This window comes from Equus quagga, chromosome 7 (assembly GCF_021613505.1).
Source record: "Equus quagga isolate Etosha38 chromosome 7, UCLA_HA_Equagga_1.0, whole genome shotgun sequence".
Lineage (NCBI taxonomy): Eukaryota > Metazoa > Chordata > Mammalia > Perissodactyla > Equidae > Equus > Equus quagga.
The window spans coordinates 69,525,687-69,545,321 of record NC_060273.1 but is presented as its reverse complement, the minus strand read 5'-3'; the positions used below and the strand labels follow the sequence as shown (position 1 = coordinate 69,545,321).

The following is a 19,635-nucleotide window of genomic DNA, read 5'->3' as shown; positions in this document are numbered from 1 at the left end:
AAGGTGGATGAGTGGCTACTTGTCAGGGCTGGACCATCTTGTATATTTGAAAGGATATTTTTGGGAGCAATGACCCAGGATAAAAGCTGGTAGAGGCCTAACACCATAACATTTACATGATGGTTCTCAGAACTTGTTTATATAGAGCTCAAGCAACAGCTACCTATATAATGTTATAGTGAACTAACCTGATATGAAGTTTGAACTTAGTTCATTTAAACAAAGGGAAGGGAGCATGCCCCACCGACTCTCATACTAACTCTGTTGACTTCACCCGTCTCCTGACTCTGAGCCGCACTATTCCAGTCAGTCTTCATGAAACCAAACAAAAGACACACTCAAGCTTTGATTGCTTTATTTCACGACATTAAGTTAAGCAATAAGGCAAAACAGTAACCTGTCATTCATAAAAATCAAGGAGTGCCTCTCATTCCTACAGGATGTTTCTTCACAAATATGTGTGACATTTAGCTCATTATGCCTGTAAGCACTTTGAACAAAAGAAAAGTTTAGTGGGTTAATCAAATCACAAATTCAAATTAACTTAGCCTGAAGTTTCCAAAATTGTAGTTTCTAGTGCTAATGACATCTAATTCGCCTGCAGTGATGCACACTGACTGTACATTAAAAATCTTGCACCTGATCTAAAACAAAAAAGCAACAAATTCCGAATGCACCAGCTGCAGGTGTTGAACCGCTTCTCCTAACACACAGAACACAGGCTTGCACTGAAAACCATCTTGAGGAAATGTTAAGCTAATGGCTCTATTATTCTGCAAGTTAATCTGGCTTCTGATGAAAAAAAATTTTATGATCAAAAGTGTTTTTGTGTTTCTGTGTCACATGGGGGTGATGAGACCCATTACTTCAGCATTATTACTGTTGGGAACAAATACTGGCTGTGTGCCATAAACGCACGACATACAACCGTGTGTAGTCTCTGCCAATGTGTAAACAGGAAGCTATTCTCTGCTCTGATGCCCATTTCCTCCACTGGCAAATACGGAGCAGCGGCTTCACAGCAGGCTCTGTGAAGCAGGTAGTGAGATAAAAATTAGTTTGACACTCTGTGGGGTAGCAAAAAATTAAACTGTTTCTATAGTCTGCAAATTTGTCACTATATACCCCTGGCCCCAACTCCTAAGAGGCTACACCTTACTATTGTCATAATATTAAAGAGTATTTTCTCCTTACACTGCAGCATATATATTACTCTGTGGAATATTATTTCATAAAACTGGTTTGACCTTAAGAGTACAATTTAGTGTCTTTCAAAGGCTTCCTAAGTATTTTTATCTTCTAAGGGGAGCCATCAAATTACTGTGTCCTGTCTGTATTCTATATTACTATCTATCTTAACTTTTTTCTAAACTAAAGGCTTGAACTTCAAAACAAACCAAGATAAACAGAAAATTTCCCTTTTCCCCAAAAGCCCGTTGGCCACTTGCTAACAATACATTTACAACAAACGTGGTGTAGTTGGTGGTCTACTTTGTCAAGCAAAGTTTTTCATTTTAGAAAACATCACAGAAATTAAGGTTAGCAACTCAACTCGAGGATACCAAGTGAAAACAGCATGTGTGCTGTTAGGCAAGTATTCTGGGCTACTTGCTTAACTATTTCATGCTTTACAATCACAATGGTCTTATTTGACACACCATATGATAAAAATCTTAAACTCAGGAAGGGGAAAGGTTCTTTTTCTAAATATCCAGTTTTGGATTCAAGAGATTATAAATGTTAATTTCCCCTTCAAATCAAATGGAAAGAATAGTAGTTCATATCATGCTAAAACTCTAACCTTTAAAATGTCTTCTGCATTCCAGAAGTGAACTTGTCCACCAAGTTTTCTTTGGGCTTTTTCCAGATCCCAAATACTCAGACCAATTTACCGAGTTAAGGAGGCAGAGCAGGGAGAGGGGTAGGGGGTGAGACGTACAAAGACTGCCTCCCTGTGGCAGTATTAGTCCCCGGATATGTGGCAACATTTAAAATGAACGGAATTTGCCACCCTCTTAACGTGACATACAATTGCGTGCTTTTCAAATGCTTCTTAAAAGTTCCATATACTACTGGGAAAAAACTTTAAGAGCAACTAATAAATAAGTATCCTATATTCACTCAGAAGAGGGCAAATGAGGGCGCCTTAAGAACTTCACAGGTTTTTCCAATCAACACAAAACTGACAATTCTATTTTTCTGTCAAATGGAAATCAATGGCAAGACAGGAGCCACGATGGCAAGTGAAGGGGTATGTTTAGTCTGCTAGAGTCTGTCTAATGGAATGCGCAAAGCAGCTGGTACGCTGAGACTAGTGCTGGGTCATTAACAGCAGGTCTATCCTTCCATTAAGGTTCATCTGGGAGACTGTGATCCTTTGTGTGATCAGATTGGGAGATAGTATGGTCAGAGTTTCTCAGGTGGCCACTCTAATGCCACTCCAAGGAACAGCTGCTCCCCTTTCTGGGGATGGAACTAAGCTGTTATTCAATGTGCAGGGTTCAGTGAGGGAGACACAGATTTACTGCTGTCAAAAGAAGGGAAAGCAAGAGGAACAGCAGTTACCCTGTGTTCCTAAGGCCTTGCCTGTGCCCCTACCCTGCTAGGAACAGGAGTCAGTAGTGCACGAGTACATCATCATAAACACAGCCTAATGAAGCAGCGGCTTCCATGTTTTAGTGCAGGTTTGTGGTGATAACGTCCTTTGGGATCTGCCAGCTAGCGGAACCTTTTAAGGAAGAAGCGGGCCCAAGCTGAGTTCCACATGCTGGGTGAGCCAGATGACTTCTGTGCCCTGGTCACTTTCTTCGATGGGGCGAATGGGGGCTGTCAGGTTTTTAAAATCATGCTTCATCTTAAAGCACACGGTCACTTCGCCCTCCTCACGTTGTGGGGTCACTTTGATGAAAATACCCACTTTGTTGGCCTTTCTGAAGGCTATAATGCTACGGAAGGAAATAAGCACAGGATTAGGCAGGTCACAAGCCACTAAGACTTACAGTCGCTTTATGGCCCAACACGAAATCTCAGACGACAAGATATGACCACCATCCCGTTTATCAGCAATGAAGAGTTTCTTCAGCAAAATGTTAATCTCCGTATTTTTTTAACATTACAAAAGTAAAATATAAGAATTTCAAATGGGAAAAAGTAAGTCATTCCCCTTATTTTCTCCTTCAGCACACAGAGAAAAACTGTAAACGCTTTGGTTCTTAACCTACCAGGTATTTTCCTATGAGTTGACACTTTTTTGCTTTTTTAACCAAAACAAAAGGGACACATTATTCCGTAACTTTTTTCCCTGTTTATCACAAACATCCTTCCATACTGGCAAATAGAGATCTTCTCCATTCTACTTACAGGTTGCATAGTATTCTGTATGTACCGTAACTGGTACACACTGAGGTTGCTGCCAGTTTTCCCCTGCTATAAACCCTGGCGCTGCGAATGTCCCTTCACATTTACATTTGTGCACAGGTGGTGATATTTCTACAGGATATAGACAGATATTAACTCAGAGTTTTAAAGGAATTTCTGGAACACCACAGATCAGTGTGTTTTTGTAAGTAACCTCTGTAAATTAGGAATTTTTCGGATAGGAAAAAATCTCTTTAGTTGAGGTTTACCATTTTAGTTTTCTCTGACATGTGCTTGAAGTTTGTGCTTTAATAACTTAGCTTCAAAAAGTAAAAGAGCAATGAGATAAACAGAATTTTACCTACTATCCAATGATACTAAGTTACTCTAAGAAAAGTTACTGGAATTAGATATTTACATATTTATACAGTATTATATAAATTAATTTTCAGATATCTAAAAGTCCTATAAAGTGTAATAATGTGAAATATAATTAATTCAGTTTTTTATCAATCTGTCAGGTAATCTGACTGGAATTTAATATCTTAGATGATCCTTTCCAGAAGTTTACCTTGGCTTAACAAATTTCTGTACCTAATTAATGTAATTTAAGGACCCACATAAAGCAGAGATTACAGAGAATGCATGTTGTATTGTGTTTAAGTAACTACACCCTTGATCTGTATCAGATTCATTAAAAAAATAAATTCAAGCAGCTGGCTTGGTGGCATAGTGGTTAAGTTCATGGGCTCCAGTTGGCGGCCTGGGGTTCACAGGTTCACACCCTGGGCGCGGACCTATTGCCACTTGTCAAGCCATGCTGTGGTGGTATCCCACATAAAATAAACAGAGGAAGATTGGCACAGATGTTAGCTCAGTGACAATCTTCCTCAAGCAAAAGAGGACGATTAATGAGAGATGTTAGCTCAGGGCCAATCTCCTCACCAAAAAAAAAAAAAAAACAAGTCAGTTAAAAAGAGTACAAAGAAAAAATTAAGTCTGTTTTTTAGCCTTAATTTCCTAGGCAACCACTGCTATTTGGGAAGCATTTTAAAAAAATTCAGATTTCTGGTGCCCACTAAGACCTGCTAACGAGAATCTCTGGGGTGGGGCCTGGACTCTAGGGATAAACACAACACAACCCCTGCCCTGGGGCATCTGAAGTGAACTCTAGTTTAGGGATCACTGCACTCATCTCACCTTTGCCCTCACTCTATTTCTCCAGCCCAGCCCACGTTCTCTTTTCTTTCCAGTGCTTGCTGAGGGAGCTTTTGATCCTTCTGTTAAAAAGCCTTAAATGTTCCTGTGTCAGTATCTTAAGCTATTTCTTTTGAGCTCCAAGCCCACCGTCTATATCTTGCCTGTGACACAGGACTCTGCTAGCCACATTTCTGCTTGGTAGGCTGGCTCCCTGTCAGGTCCCTGTAGTGGGCTCTGAAGGGGATGAGAAGCGTGCAGGAGGAAGGGGCTGTGCCTGCTCCCCACCGTGAACTTCCTGTTGCTGCGAGGTTCCTGAGGGCACCACTCCAGCAACGCTTCTTCACCCAGAAAGTGGCCATATCCACTTGCAGTTTTCAGACTCTGGCATAACCAGCTTCATCGTGCCACCCCAAGATGCCAGCACTGGCCAAGCAGCGTTCCCTCTCCCACCTCCCCAGAGGTCTGAGTTTCAGCTCCACGGGGCTCCTCCTGCAAGCCTCTATCTAGACTGTAACAACTGTGACCCTTTCCCTCTAACCATTTCACGGAGGGGCGGTCACTGCTTCATACAACTGCCATCTCTGGGATCCTTTCGGGTTCTTTCGAACTCTCAAGTTACCCAGCTAACAATTCTCTATACTAAGTTCTCTCTGATCAGATAACTGAAGTGATTCTTGTCTTTAGACTGGATCTGACTGAGGCATTTCCCATCCAGGGGAAGGTGTGGGTTTTTACTTTCCAGTTATTAGGTAGGCGAGAGTAAAATCTTTTAATTACTCTAAGGGGATGAGGGAGGGGGAAGACAAAGTCAATGATAAATCTATGGGGACAGCATATTGTATCCTGTCCACAACCATTAAATCATGTACTTGAAAATTTTTTTTATTAACATGGGAAAATATATTTACATGAAAAACAAAGGTTAAAAAACTGTGCTTACAGAATGATATCAACGATGAAAGAAATATATGGAAAGACAAACACCAAAATGTTAATGGTGCTTATCTCTGGTGATGGGATTTTATTTTCTTTTTCATGGTTTTACATATAGTTCCCAAATTTCTATAGTAATTATTTTTATAAACGGGAAAAAAAAAATTTTAAACCCAAATAAGAAAACTGGAATCTATGAATGGACCTCCTGTATGAGCCAACTGTGGTAAGGGAGGGTCACAAAAAGATCACTCACTCAGGATCATCCTGAAAGTCCTGGGGTTCCGCCAACTCATCATACTCCGCGGCTGCGTCCTTGCCGGCTAAGACGAGCTCTTTGGGAGGCACTGCCACCTGGGGGGCAAGAGAGAGAGGCCTGCCTCAGAAGGGGCCAGCGCACTGTAGGACATTCATGCAGCAGACTGCAGTGAAAGTATGACACCGATCCAGACAGGCAGAAGTAAGCAGCAGGGTTCAAGACACAGACAGTATTCTAGCACTTACACTAAGTTTAAAAACAATGACTAGATGAATCACCAAGTAGCAAAATGTAGAAAGGCCACATTTCATTTAACTGATACTGAAGTCAAAATCTCCTATTTCAGTGCTTTGTATACTCTATGTAAGCAAAGGGCATGTAGAGGAGGGATGCCACTTTTAAAAGGAGATGTTATTCCTATGAGTCTTGAAGAATGAGAATGCATTAGACTGAAAGAAAGGTGTGCACATGTGTGCCAAGGGAGTGGGGATAAGGAGGCATTCTAGGTAAAACAAACAGCAAATGCAATTCTCTAGCATGAAAGTTCATAACCCATTGGATCTGCTTGGATCACAATCATCAGATGTATGATTCAGAGACAGCTAGATTTGGGGATCTGGGGGAAGATCATCCTGGAAGAACAAACAGAGGTGAGAGCATTAAGGGGCTCTTATGCTATGCCAAGGAATTTGGATTTCACCCCGAAGTCAGAGGGACAACAAATGATCAGCATGTCATGATCAAAGTTAGATTTAGAAAGATCACCCTGGTGGCAAGACTGGAATGGAAGCAGGGGGGACTAAAAACAGTGAGGTCAGGGGGGGCTGGCCCCGTGGCCGAGCGGTTAAGTTCGCGCGCTCCGCTGCAGGCGGCCCAGTGTTTCGTTAGTTCGAATCCTGGGCGCAGACATGGCACTGCTCATCAGACCACGCTGAGGCAGCGTCCCACATGCCACAACTAGAAGAACGCACAACGAAGAATACACAACTATGTACCGGGGGGCTTTGGGGAGAAAAAGGAAAAAATGAAATCTTTAAAAAAAAAAAAAAACCAGTGAGGTCAGTTATGAAGTTACTGTCACAGTCTAGGTAAGAAATGATGAGACCTTCAAACAGGGCAGCAGTAGCGTGTTTGCGGATAAAATAAAAAACTTAGGGGGTAGAATCAAAGGAACTTGATGACAACTTGGATGTGGAAATGAGAGATGTTTTCCCCATGTGGAGGTCCTTTAAGCCTCAAATGAGGTCACTCCAGGAAAAGTCAGGGCCAGTCAGGATGAAGCAAAATGCTCCTACCTTTGCAGTGCTGTTGATATTATCAGGGTCCCCCTCCTCACACTCCAACAGTGTCACGTGGGTGAGGTTCTCCACTGGATTCGTAAGAGTCAGGAGGACCTGGCTCTCCTGCGAAGAGGAAAAGCATCTCTCAGACATGTTCCACTACTGCCACCGAGGTCCAGTTTTTTAGTTGCTATACCAAATACTTCACAAAATTATCATTCCTCCCCCCAATTACTCCTCAGCAATAACACCCAATTCTCCCCCACCTTCAAAGTGCTCCTGATTCCCAGTCTATTATTTCTATGGTAGGCCATAGACTCTTTAGAGTTGCTTTTCACTGAGGAAATGGACGGATCCCACAGAAAGGGCCAGTTACTAGATCCAGAAATTCTGAGGATGGACATTGTCTAAGTGATTATTTAAAGTTTACAACTCTTGCTCCACCCTGTCCTCCACTTAAGGACTGAAAAGAAGGAAGCTCTCATAAATAAAATATGGGAGCCACAGGCCAGCCAGATGTAGCAGAAAAATGGCATATCAAGACTGTAGAAGACTTTTTCAGATTTCCTGAATCATAATTTGCCCTTGTTTGGTATTCTTTTGAGATTAGCAAAAAAATCTCTAAAATGGACAGATACTATTCAAATGTCTTCACGAGCAGCATGAGAGGAAAGAACTAAGGAGGCTGCTGCAGAATATTCTACAACTCATTAGGGGGTGTGTATGAGAGAAAGGGGCATAGATAAGGATCTCAAAAGAGAGCGGCTATGATAAAGAAGAAACCTAGCTGATTCCTGATATCTGATACATACACACACACGAGATGGTGGAGAATCTCCTGACAGGAGAAGAGCTAAAGATGCCTGTGGGGTCCAACAACAACTCCTTTCTTTTCCTCACCCATGATTCCACTTCCAATATAATGTGGACTTGGCTCCTTCTTCATACGCTACAAAGATGCTGTTGTCAAGAATTCCAGTTTAAAGAAATTTAAAATCTCAATCCCTTTTATTATTCTGAACTACTTTTTTTCTATCCCTTGCTCATTGCATCCCATGACAAATACCCAAAGCCACTTACATACACATGTGCTCACATCTTTGATCAATGAATTTTCTTTTCTGTTGATAGGCAAAGTACTAACCTTCATGTAGCGAAGGTTGGGAATTGACATGATTCTCACTTCTGGGATATAATTGCTATGCATGAATAAAAAAAAATTTATTAACTTTCATTCTTAAAATTATTACTGTTTTTTAAAGCTAATGCAGCAAAGAAAAGATTTCTTTACATTAATTAGGACATATCAGAGAAAAAGAATTTTAAAGAATCATATCATCACCACAATAAAAACTTAAGATAAGACATGAAACTGAACTGGTTGAGTTCTTTCTGAAATCTTATGTATACTTCCAGTTTAGAGCCTATATATGTATGCGTATCATGGCAGATATCTTCCTTATACATTTATTAGATAGCTTTTTGAGATTTTACTAATTCATTTCTGTAAATCTGAAAGGCAATCGGTTCTAAGATCCAAGGCTTATTTAATAATACACTGTAGGGGTGTAGAAACACTACCAAAGACTTCCCAAACACTTATTTTTTTTAAAGACTGGCACATGAGCTAACATCTGTTGCCAATCTTTTTTTTTCCTTTCTTCCCAAAGCCCCCCAGTATACAGTTGTATATTCTAGTTGTAGGTCCTTCTGGTTGTGCTATGTGGGACGCCGCCTCAGCATGGCCTGATGAGCTGTGCCATGTCCGCACCCAGGATCCGAACCAGCGAAACCCTGGGCCATCAAAGCACAGCGCAAGAACTCAACCACCCAGCCACGGGGCCAGCCCCCCACTAATATTTTTATACAGCACTTACTACACGCCAGGCAATGTTTTAAGTACTTTACAAATATTACCTCGTGTAATCTTCACTGCAACTGCCTGAGACAGGTATTATTATCATCCCCATCATAAAGAGGAAGAAACCAGACTTGGGGGGAGAAGTGACTTGCTGGTAAGAGGCCAGGACTCAAACCCAGGCAGCCTGGCTCCAGGGTCCCTGCTCCTAACCATTATGCTATGCTGCCTCTCTAAGTAAGATAACAGAATGTTGTACTTACAAGTGCTTGTTCTGGACTCAAAACTGCCCAGGTTGAAATCCCAGACTGGTGTTTATATACCAAGATATTCTTTGTAAAGACCAGGGCAAGATAATTACCTCTTTGCATCTTGGTCTTCTCAATTATAAAATGAGGACAATAAGAGTATCTATATCTTGAGGTTACTGTGAAGAATACATTAAATAATATGTGCAAAAAGTGGTTGTTAGCACATATAAATATTAGCTACTGTGCATATATTAACATAAGACAAAAATCTATTGCAGAAACACTAAAAGTGGGGGGGAAGTGCACCTTAAAACTGAGACAATACAGTACTTTAAATTCAGACTAGACATTTTTCATGCTAGTTCTCAGGATTACCTGAGTGACTTAATAACAATTCAAGGGCCCCACTATTGAAGATTTGGATTCAGCGGGTCTGATGTGCAGTCAGACTGTCAGTATCAAGACTCCCAGGCAATTCTGCCATGATGTCAGAAAAAGGCACTTTTTCTCAAAGCAAGCTTAAGAAATTAATGCTAAGCACATCCCGCCATTCAGGTTTTCTGTAATGAGTATGATTCTTAAGAAAGGCATTTGTACCACATTTCACATGTACCATTTTTGTAATTCTCTTCCTAACCAGTCGCGTATTAAATAAGATGGTTAGGAAAATAGAACATGTCTTACTGGATTTACAGTTACAATGCATTTGCAAACATAATAGCTCATTTGATTCTTCTCAACAACCCTGAGAGGGAGGCAGGACTGGTATCATTCCTGGTTCAGATATAAGGGAATAAGTTTAGACAAGCAGAGTGACAGACCTCATACCTGGCCTTCTAGTCCCTTCCTCCTAATTCACCAGACCAGCACTTCTCAACCTTTTGACTATCAATAACTTCTTTTTAATTGCTGCATAATATTCTACAGCACTAGTGTATCTCAATTTAAACATCTATTTCTTTGTTAATGGCTAACCAGCTTGACATTGAAGTTGTTTCCAGCTTTTTGCCATTAAAATGTTGCAATACACATCCTTATAAATGATCTTCAGATACTGGTGCTTTTGTTTCTGCAGAATAGATTCCTAAGACAGGACTGCTGGGTTAAAAGGTCTACGTAATTTTGTCTTGGTTTTCCAAACGACTCTCCAAAAAGACTAGCAATTCACATGCCAACCAACGATGTATGCAAATATGTTTACCCACACTCTCATGAGCACTAGACGCTATTTATTTTTTTAAACTTTTCCTATCAAGTCTCAGCATCTTTCCATATATTTCCTAGCCATTTGGAATTCCTCTTCTGTGAGCTGCCTCTTCAAATCCTTTGCCTCACCTCATCCCCCCTCCATTTTTATCTTCCTAATTTGTGGGAATTCTGCATTCCAGGGATATTAAACTTTTATTTGTCATGGAGTGACAAATACTCTTTCCTGCTCTACTGGCCGTCTTAGGACTTTGTGGTCAATTTTGTTTTTCACAGCTCCTGGGTTTTTTTTTTGCTAAGGTCAAAGCAGTCTGTTTTCCTTAGCGGCTTCTGGGCTTCCTGCCTTGCTTAGGAAGGGCTCTCTCCCCCTCAAATCAAGAGAATATTTTCCTAATTTTTCAAAATATTTTTCTTGTTTGATAGGTGATTTGCATACACAAAGTTTCCTTCTATTGACAAGTCACAATGAGTTAACACTAAAATCACTAAAAAATCTAATAAATCTAATCTAATAAAATTACAGGAATTTTTGCACGTTACAGGAATACTCTTCAATCTGCTATATCGTGTTTATCATTTTTTACTTTAATTTTTAAAAAGGTCATTCCCAAACTTGGGTATTTTGTAATTTGTAGTGAATGATTAGTGACCCTCGATCCAACAGTCAACATACATTACCACATACCATACTATCACTGTGTCCCCGATACAAACATGCACCCCAGAGTCTGTCTATAGATTTGCCTTAAACTTCATGGTACGCAATTCAAAACCTTAACAGGAACAGAATAGCAAGATTATGATGATGTAGTTTTTCTTTTCTTTTTTAAGCCAAGAGTAAGCACATTTCACATTGGAAAAAACCAAAACAAAACAGTAACCAAAAACACCAATCCCAAAATACTTACACAGCAACCAGCTGGATTTTGAATTTGATAGATGTTGGATTAAATTCTGGCTTGCTCAAATTATGCTCACATTTCTAAAAAGAAACAGACTATGTCTCAGAGGAAAACAAGTACTCTGCTGATCCACAGAGCTGCAAAATTCAGGACAGCATTTACTGGCAAGACCACATATGTTTTGAAATAAGAGTTTACTATGCTACTGATAACCAAAATACACAAAAGGAGATGTTTTGGGTTTCTGGATACAAGCAACCACAGTATCAAATATTACACCTTTGCAGTGCTTTAAAACTATCAAAATAACACAACTAACACATACTGAATACTTACTATGTATGCTGAACAATGTGGATTTTCCTGATTTTTCTTGTTTTCTTTTAAATTGATGATTTTTTACTAGTCCTCCTTCTTTCCCCTCTACTAGCCTAAAAAGTATACATTCTTGGTTTCAGTGGGTTTAAACATCACACTGACTTTATGAAGTAGGTGTAGGAACTATAACTATTATTGTCCCCATTTCACAGATGATGAAAATGGGGCACAGGAGGGGTAAGTATTCTGGCAACTTCACAGAGCTAATAAGGATTGGAGCTGAGATTTAAATCCAAGCAGTGTGACTCCAGATCTCATGTTTTAAAATACAGTAATCATTATTTATTTCTTGAATGGGTACTACATGCACCTGGTTAAAAAATTTTTTTAACAGTACAAAAAAGGTACAATGTAAAGATATGTGTAACCTGTCCCCTTTTTCCACTCCCCAGAGCCAACCAGTTTCTCATGAGTTTTCTTGTAGACAGCCTATGCACATAACAGTATACGCATACATCATCTTTCTTTTTCACAACAACATAAAAGGGAACATTTTATATAATCTTCTGCCCTTTGCTTTCTTCACTTAATCTATCTTGGAATTCCATACCAGCACACACAGAGGTGCCTCTGTATCCCATTGCAACAATTTAACTTATCTAACCAGACCCAAATTGATGGCTGTTTCCATGACTTTGCTACTACAAACAATGCAGCAATGAGTATTCCTGTACATGAATCAACTCCCACATGCGTAAATGTACCTGTAGGATAATGTCCTAAAAGAAGATCAATGGGTCCATGCATTTGTTACCTTGATAGATACTGTCAACTTTTGCCAATCTGATGATTATGAAATGGTATCTCACTGCAGTTTCAAAGTACATTTCCCTGATAACTGTATAATTTTGAGTATCTTTGCCATTTATTGGGTATTGAGATTTCCTCCGCTATGATCTGTACATTAGTATCCACTAGTTATTTTCAACTGGGATATCTTTTCCTTACTAATTTGCTAAAGTTCTTTAAATATTCTGGATACTAATCCTTCGTTCATTATTTACCTTACAAATTACTTTTCTCAGTCTATGGCCTATCTTTTCATTTCTTTATGGGTTTTCTTTGAAGTGGCAAACAAGTTTTGCTTTCAATGTATCAAATATGTAACTTCTCTTTTATAGTTTGTGCCCATTTGCCTCATGGAATACTCCTCTAGCCAGAAGTCACAAAGATATTCTCCTATATTTCCTTCTAGAAGTTTTGTTCTTCACATTTACTCTTTAAAGTTTCCAGTGTTCCTGAAATTGACTTTTGTGTATGGTGTGAGACAGAGACTCAATTTTATTTTTTTTCATATAATCATTTGACCTAGCAAAATTTAATAGGCTATTCTCTCTCCAATGATCTGCAATGTCCTATTTAGTAAAATCAAGTTTCTTTACATGCATGACCCTATTTTTGCTTTCTTTATTCTGTTCCAATAGTCTATTAATCTAACATATGCATGTATTTTTTATGGTTATACATACATGTATTTATTTTCCTTCCTTTCTTACACAAAAAGTTGCATACTTGCCATGCACCCTGCTTTTTGTATTTAAAAATATATCCTATATCAGTACCTTCTTTTTTATAGATTTATAGTACTCATTGTGTGGATTAACCTAATCTCTGCATATTTTGGTTTGTATTTGTAGAGGTGTATCTTTAGGGCAGACTCCTATTAGTGAGGTCAATGGGACACTGCTTATTTACTCTTGGTAGATATTACTACGTTAATTTTATGTAAATTTTTGTTAATTTATATATTAATATTTACTTACTATCATTAATCTTTTTAAAGGAATCAACTTTTGGTTTTATTCTTTTGTAGTTTATATTGGTTTCTTAATTCATTAATACTTACTCTCCCTTCTAGTTTCTTTGGACTTACTTTGCTGTTCTTTTTTCTAACTTCCTGAAATGGATGCTGAGATCACTATCTTTTAACATTTCTTCTTTTCTGATATATATATATCTCTAAGCATGGCCTTAGTTGCCTCCTACAAGTTTTGCTATATAGAAACCACTGATTTCTAACTTAATTGCATTGTGATGAAACATCTTAATAATTTCATCTTCTGAAAAATGTTGAGACTTACTTTATAATCCTGTATATAGTTAATTTTTACAAGTGTCTATGTGTACTTGAAAAGAACGTATATTCTGCAGATACTGGGTACAGTGTTTTACATATGCCATTAGGTCAAGTTTGCTAGCTAAATTGTTAAGATGTTCTATATCTTTATTGATTTTCATCTGTTTGTTGTTTCAGTTACTGAGAGAAGTACACTAATTTCTCAAAATAATGTCTATTAATGAAATTTTCTCAACTTCATATATTTTGAGTCTCCGTTATTTGTGCATACAATTTTAGAACCATTATATCCTCTTTGTGAATTAAATCTTTTTTCCTTCATGAATTCTCTCTCCTTTAAAAAATGAGTGTTGGGGCTGGCCCAGCAGCGCAGCGGTTAAGTGTGCACGTTCCGCTTCTCAGCGGCCTGGGGTTCAGTGGTTCAGATCCCGGGTGTGGACATGGCACCGCTTGGCAAAACCCATGCTGTGGCAGGCGTCCCATATATAAAGTAGAGGAAGATGGGCATGGATGTTAGCTCAGGGCCAGTTTTTCTCAGCAAAAAGAGGAGGATTGGCAGTAGTTAGCTCAGAGCTAATCTTCCTCAAAAAAACATTAGTGTTTGCACAATATACCTTTTCCCGTCTATCTTTACTTTCAATCTTCCTGAATTCTCATGTTTGTGTTTCTTGCAATCAGCATTTAGATGACGTGTTGCATTGTGTTTGTTTTTGAATTTTGTCTGACAGTCTGTTTTTCACAGAAGCCTTCAGTTCACTGGTAGTTAACGTAAATGCTGATCTATCTGGCTTTAAATCTGCTATCTTACCACATGCTTTCTATTTGAACCACTGGTTCTAGATTCTTCTCCTCTTCCTTCCTTTCTTTTTGTAGATAGACTTCATCAAGTTCAGAAAGTTCCCCACTATTCCTAGTTTACTGAGAGACTTTTTTCTTTTTTTAATCATGAATGAGTATTGGATTTTGTTAAAAGCTTTTTCCCATCTATTGATATGATCACGTGATTTTCCTTTTTCAGTCTGTTGATGTGATAGATTACATTAACTGACCTTTGAATGTTGAACCAGCCTTGTGTTCTTGGGATAAATCCCACTTGGTTGTGGTATATAATTTTTAACACATTTTTGGATTTGATTTGCTAATATTTTGTTAATAATTTTCACATCTATTTTCATGAGAGATACTGGTCTGTAGTTTTCTTGTAATGTCTTTTTCTGTCTTTAGTATTAGAGTAATGCTGCCCTCACAGAATGAGTTACGAAGTATTCCCTCTACTTCTATCTTCTGAGAGACATTATAGAGAACTGGTCTAATGTCTTCTTTAAATGTTCAGTAGAATTCACCAGTGAACACAGCTTGGCCCGGTGTTTTTTGTTCTGGAAGGTTACTCATTCAATTTCTTAAATGGATATAGGCCTATTCAGATAGTCTATTTCTTCTTGTGTGAATTTTGGCAGATTGTGTCCTTAAGGAATTGGTCCATTTCATCCAGCATATCAGATATTTGGGCATGGAGTCATTCCTAGTATTCTTTTACCATCCTTTTCACTTCCATGGATCTGTAGTGGTGTCCCCTCTTTCATTTCTGATATTAGTGATTTGTGTCCTCTCTCTTTTTTTCTTAGCTTGGCTAGATGCTTACTGATTTTACTGGTCTTTTCAAAGAACCACTTTTGATTTCATTTTTTCTTCTATTGATTTCATTGATTTCTGCTCTAATTCTTATTTCTTTTCTTCTGCATACTTTGGATTTAATTTGCTCTTTTTTTCCTAGTTTCCTAATGTGGAAACTTAGATTGTTGATTTTTGAGCTTTCTTATTTTCTAACATATATGCATTCAATGCTATAAATCTTCCTCTAAGTACTGCTTTTGCTGCATCCCCAAATTTTAATAAGTTGTGTTTTCATTTTCATTTTGCTCAAAATATTTCTAAATTTCTCTTGAGATTTGTTTTTTGATCCATGTGTTACTTAAAAGTGTGTTATTTAATCTCCACATATTTGGGGATTTTCCAGTTATCTTTCTGCAATTGATTTCTAGTTTCATTTCACTGTGATCTGACAGCAGATATTGTATGATTGCTCTTCTTTTAAATTTGTTAAGGTGTTTTTTATGGTCCAGAATGTAGTATGTTGGTAAATGTTCTAGGTTGGCTTGAGAAAAATGTGTATTCTGCTGTTGCTGGATGAAGTAGTCTATAAATATCAACTATATCCAGTGACTGACGGACGTAACTGAGTTCAACTATATTCTTACTGATCTTTTGCCTGCTGGATCTGTCCATTTCCGAAAGAGGAGTGTTGAAGTCTCCAACTATGACAGTGGATTCATCCATTTCTCCTTGCAGTTCTATCAGTTTTTGCCTCACAGAGTTTCACTCTCTATTGTTAGATGCACACACGTTAAGAATTATTCTATCTTCTTGGAGAACTGACCCCTTTACCATTTATAATGCCCTCCTTTATCCCTGATAAGTGTCGTTACTTTGAAGTCTGCTCTGAAATTAATATGGCTACTCTTGTTTTCTTTTGGTAGGTGTTAGCATGGTCTACTTTTCTCCACCCATTTACTTTTAATCTATATGTGCCTTTATATTTAAACTGGGCTTTTCCTTTCTTTTTAAAAAGATTTTTCATTACAGAAATTTTCTAACATATGCAAAAATACAGAATAGTATTGTAAATCCCTAGGTACCCATCACCCAGCTTCAACAATTAGCAACTTGTTAGCAATAATGGCCAATCTTGTTTCATTTACACTCTTACCCACTCCCTATGCCTGACTATTCTGAAACAGATATCAGATATCATATCACTTCATCCATAAATATTTTGGTATGTATCTCTAAAAGACAGATATTTTAAAACATAACAATACTATTATTATCCCTAAAAAAAGAACAATTCTTTTAATAGCATAAAGAAATCCGAGTGTTTAAATTTCCCCAAAGCCTTCATAATTTTTTCTCTCCACCCTTACCCTTCTTTCCTTTCTTTCTCCTCCCTTGCCTCCTTCTTTCCTTCTGTGTTTTGTTTGACTCAGGAATTAAATAAAGTCTCCACACTGTGTTTGGTTGATAAGACTCTTAAATCTCTTCTAATCTAGCACTGCATTATGTGACAATAGCAGCACTATTACAGCAGTCACCTGTGCTCATTGAAACGAATTAAGATGAAAGGTTCAGAACCTCAGTTGCACTTATCACATTTCAAGTATTCAACAGCCACAGGTCACTAGCGGTTACTATGCTGGACTGTGCAGATACAGAGCATTTCCACCATCACAGAAAGTTCTGCTGAACAGTACTGATCTAAAAGGTTTCCTCCTTTCCCCCCTTTTCTTGTTTTCTTTCACCATTTATTTATTGAAGAAACTCTGTTGTTTGCTATATAGATTCCCAGAGCCTAGATTTTGATTTTTCTTTCTCTTAAATTGATTACTTTTTATTAGTCCTTTCATTTCCTCTCTATTAGCTTAAAAGCTATATATTCTTTCACTATTCTTTGAGGGGTTTGAGGGGTAGCACTATAACTTAACCTTCAGAAACTTCAATTTCCACATCTGTAAAACCTGAGCAACAACAGTACCTACCTCACAGAGTGGTGAGGATTGAGTTCACCTTGAAAACATTTAAAATATGCCTGGACACCTAGTCCATTCTCAGTTAGGCATTTTCTATATTTACTACATCCCAGAAGTTTTGATATTGGCCAGACACCAATCATGTTTCCTTTACTTCTGCTTTTCTCTTGTACAAACGGCAACTGTAGAGAATGGAATACGTACCCGGCAGCGCAGGGACCGTTTGATCAGAAGATGTTTGTGACGAGGATAAAGCTGTGAAGCACAGATTGGCTGGAAGTCAGGCTGCAGGAGGCGCTGCTGAAGGGTGGTCACTAGCATGCAAGGCAGAAACCAGGCTTAGTTACAGTGACTTGCTCAAATTCAGACTTACATGAAACACCATCTTTATGAATAGCGTTTTTCAAAAAATAATAATATAGAATTTTTTTTTAAAAGATTGGCACCTGAGCTAACAATTGTTGCCAATCTTTTCTTTTCCTGCTTTTTCTCCCCAAATCTCCCCAGTACATAGTTGTATATTTTAGTTGTGGGTCCTTCTAAGTGTGGCATGTGGGACACCTCCTCAGCATGGCCTGAAGAGTGATGCCATGTCCGCGCCCAGGATCCGAACCGGTGAAACCCTGGGCAGCCAAAGCGGAGTATGCAAACTTAACCACTGGGCCATGGGGCCAGCCCCTAACATAGAAATTTGATAGACATTTTATAGTTCTTCAATTGCATCTATTTTATTTTCTACATGATTCATTTTACTATTAACAACTATACCATTAAAAATCTCAGATCACAAGGCCTATTAGTAACCAAAGCAAAATTAAATGTAAAGCAGAAACAAAGCAGAACCATGTATAAAATTACCCTCTGTTAAATTTACTGGTCTTGTATAATAGTCTTCAGGTAGAGGTTCCACTTCATCTACAGCCTGAGCTGGCTCAATCTTTACCTCTTTCTGGTCCTCTCCTTCTTTAAGGCTAAAAAATAAAAAGCAGTGATTTCTTAAGGGTCTACCTGATCCTCTTCAAAGTCTACGGTATCAGTAATTCAAGTCTTCTATTGCAGAATATTCTTTCTGTTTAGGTCTTTCCTAAGTATGAAAATCTTCTGCCTCATTGGCAACAGTTATTTATTTATTTTTAAATCACATTCCTTTAATATTCATTTTGATACCTGCTTTTCTCCTCAAAGACATTTAATGTCCAAACTTACGACAGTCCAGCAAGGGTACTGATGGTTGCACCAGCTCGTGGTCGCTGAAGCCTAGTTCCAAGACCGTATTTGTCCTAAACAGAGTTCAGAAATTCCTATTAGAAATTCCACCTTTACATATCCTACTTATCAAAAGAAAGAATTTGGGTGGGACAGCATGAGAAGCTCAGGGAAATAAGCAAAAAAAAAAAAAGCTAATTTGAAAGCTTCCTTTAAAGAGAGTAATTTGTAGCCCCACATCATCTTATTCTTAAAATAATAATAAAAGCACCAAACATGGAGATTCAAATTACATTAAATAGTAAAACTGAATGAAATGTAATTTATTTTTTACTATTAATCTAAAAATATCTAAGCTATGGCTTAGACCAGAACTATGTGGAGTGTCTGAGACACACGATGAACGTCTTCTTGGAACACTAGTGATCATCTGCTAACTTCTTCAGGGTTAGCAAGAATCATAAGAGAGAACTTACCACTACATGAATAGTGTGTTGCTGTAGGCCCCAAAATAGCAGCAGGTTGCAACAGAGACAAAAAAAATGCAGCATAAGATAGAAGCAAAGCAGGCAGGTTATACGGGAAAGTAGGAAGAATAATGCATTTAACTCAAATTCCACTCCTAAATACACTACTGCACACGCTGATTATACCGCTGAACAATTCAGAAAAATTCAGTAAGATTTCGCTGAAGTCTTTCGCAAAGGTAGATGCTTTGCAAGTTCTGTTTTATTAAATTCTAAACTAGATATTTTTATATGGACCTTACCAATTCTTAGGGTTTCAATGACTTAAGTAATTCTCATGTGGAAGAAGTTTGACAAATTACTTAATATTTAAAGGTCTCATTTCCTCAATTGTACAATGGGGATACACCATTTACTCCACAGCATTGTTGTGAACATTAAATAAAATAACATACGTAAAATACTTAGCACAGTGCTTGACACATCACTGCCATTCAATTAATGTTATTCATTAAATGCCAACCTGCTTGGCTCCAAGCAAACACATGAAAACAAATTGTTCTGCAAAAGCAAATAAAACTTAGGGGGACAAAAACAAAAGCTCCAAACCCTAACCTCCTGCTTCTGATTGGTGGAATACAAACCAGTAGAGAACGACTTCCATAAATAACTCCTAT

General features: G+C 38.2%; 1 protein-coding gene across 1 annotated transcript in view; it reads right to left on the bottom strand.

The window, feature by feature from the left end:
* Window positions 1-338: 338 nt before the first annotated feature.
* DCTN4 (dynactin subunit 4) overlaps window positions 339-19,635 on the bottom strand; it is a 33,297-nt gene continuing 14,000 nt past the window's right edge. The window contains exons 6-13 of the mRNA XM_046666579.1: window positions 18,492-18,565; window positions 18,144-18,256; window positions 17,490-17,599; window positions 11,253-11,326; window positions 8,174-8,228; window positions 7,045-7,152; window positions 5,747-5,844; window positions 339-2,945 (exon numbers count right to left, since the gene is read on the bottom strand). Coding sequence (XP_046522535.1) covers window positions 2,732-2,945; window positions 5,747-5,844; window positions 7,045-7,152; window positions 8,174-8,228; window positions 11,253-11,326; window positions 17,490-17,599; window positions 18,144-18,256; window positions 18,492-18,565 — 846 coding nt within the window. The 3' untranslated portion in view covers window positions 339-2,731. The remainder of the gene's footprint in view (window positions 2,946-5,746; window positions 5,845-7,044; window positions 7,153-8,173; window positions 8,229-11,252; window positions 11,327-17,489; window positions 17,600-18,143; window positions 18,257-18,491; window positions 18,566-19,635) is intronic.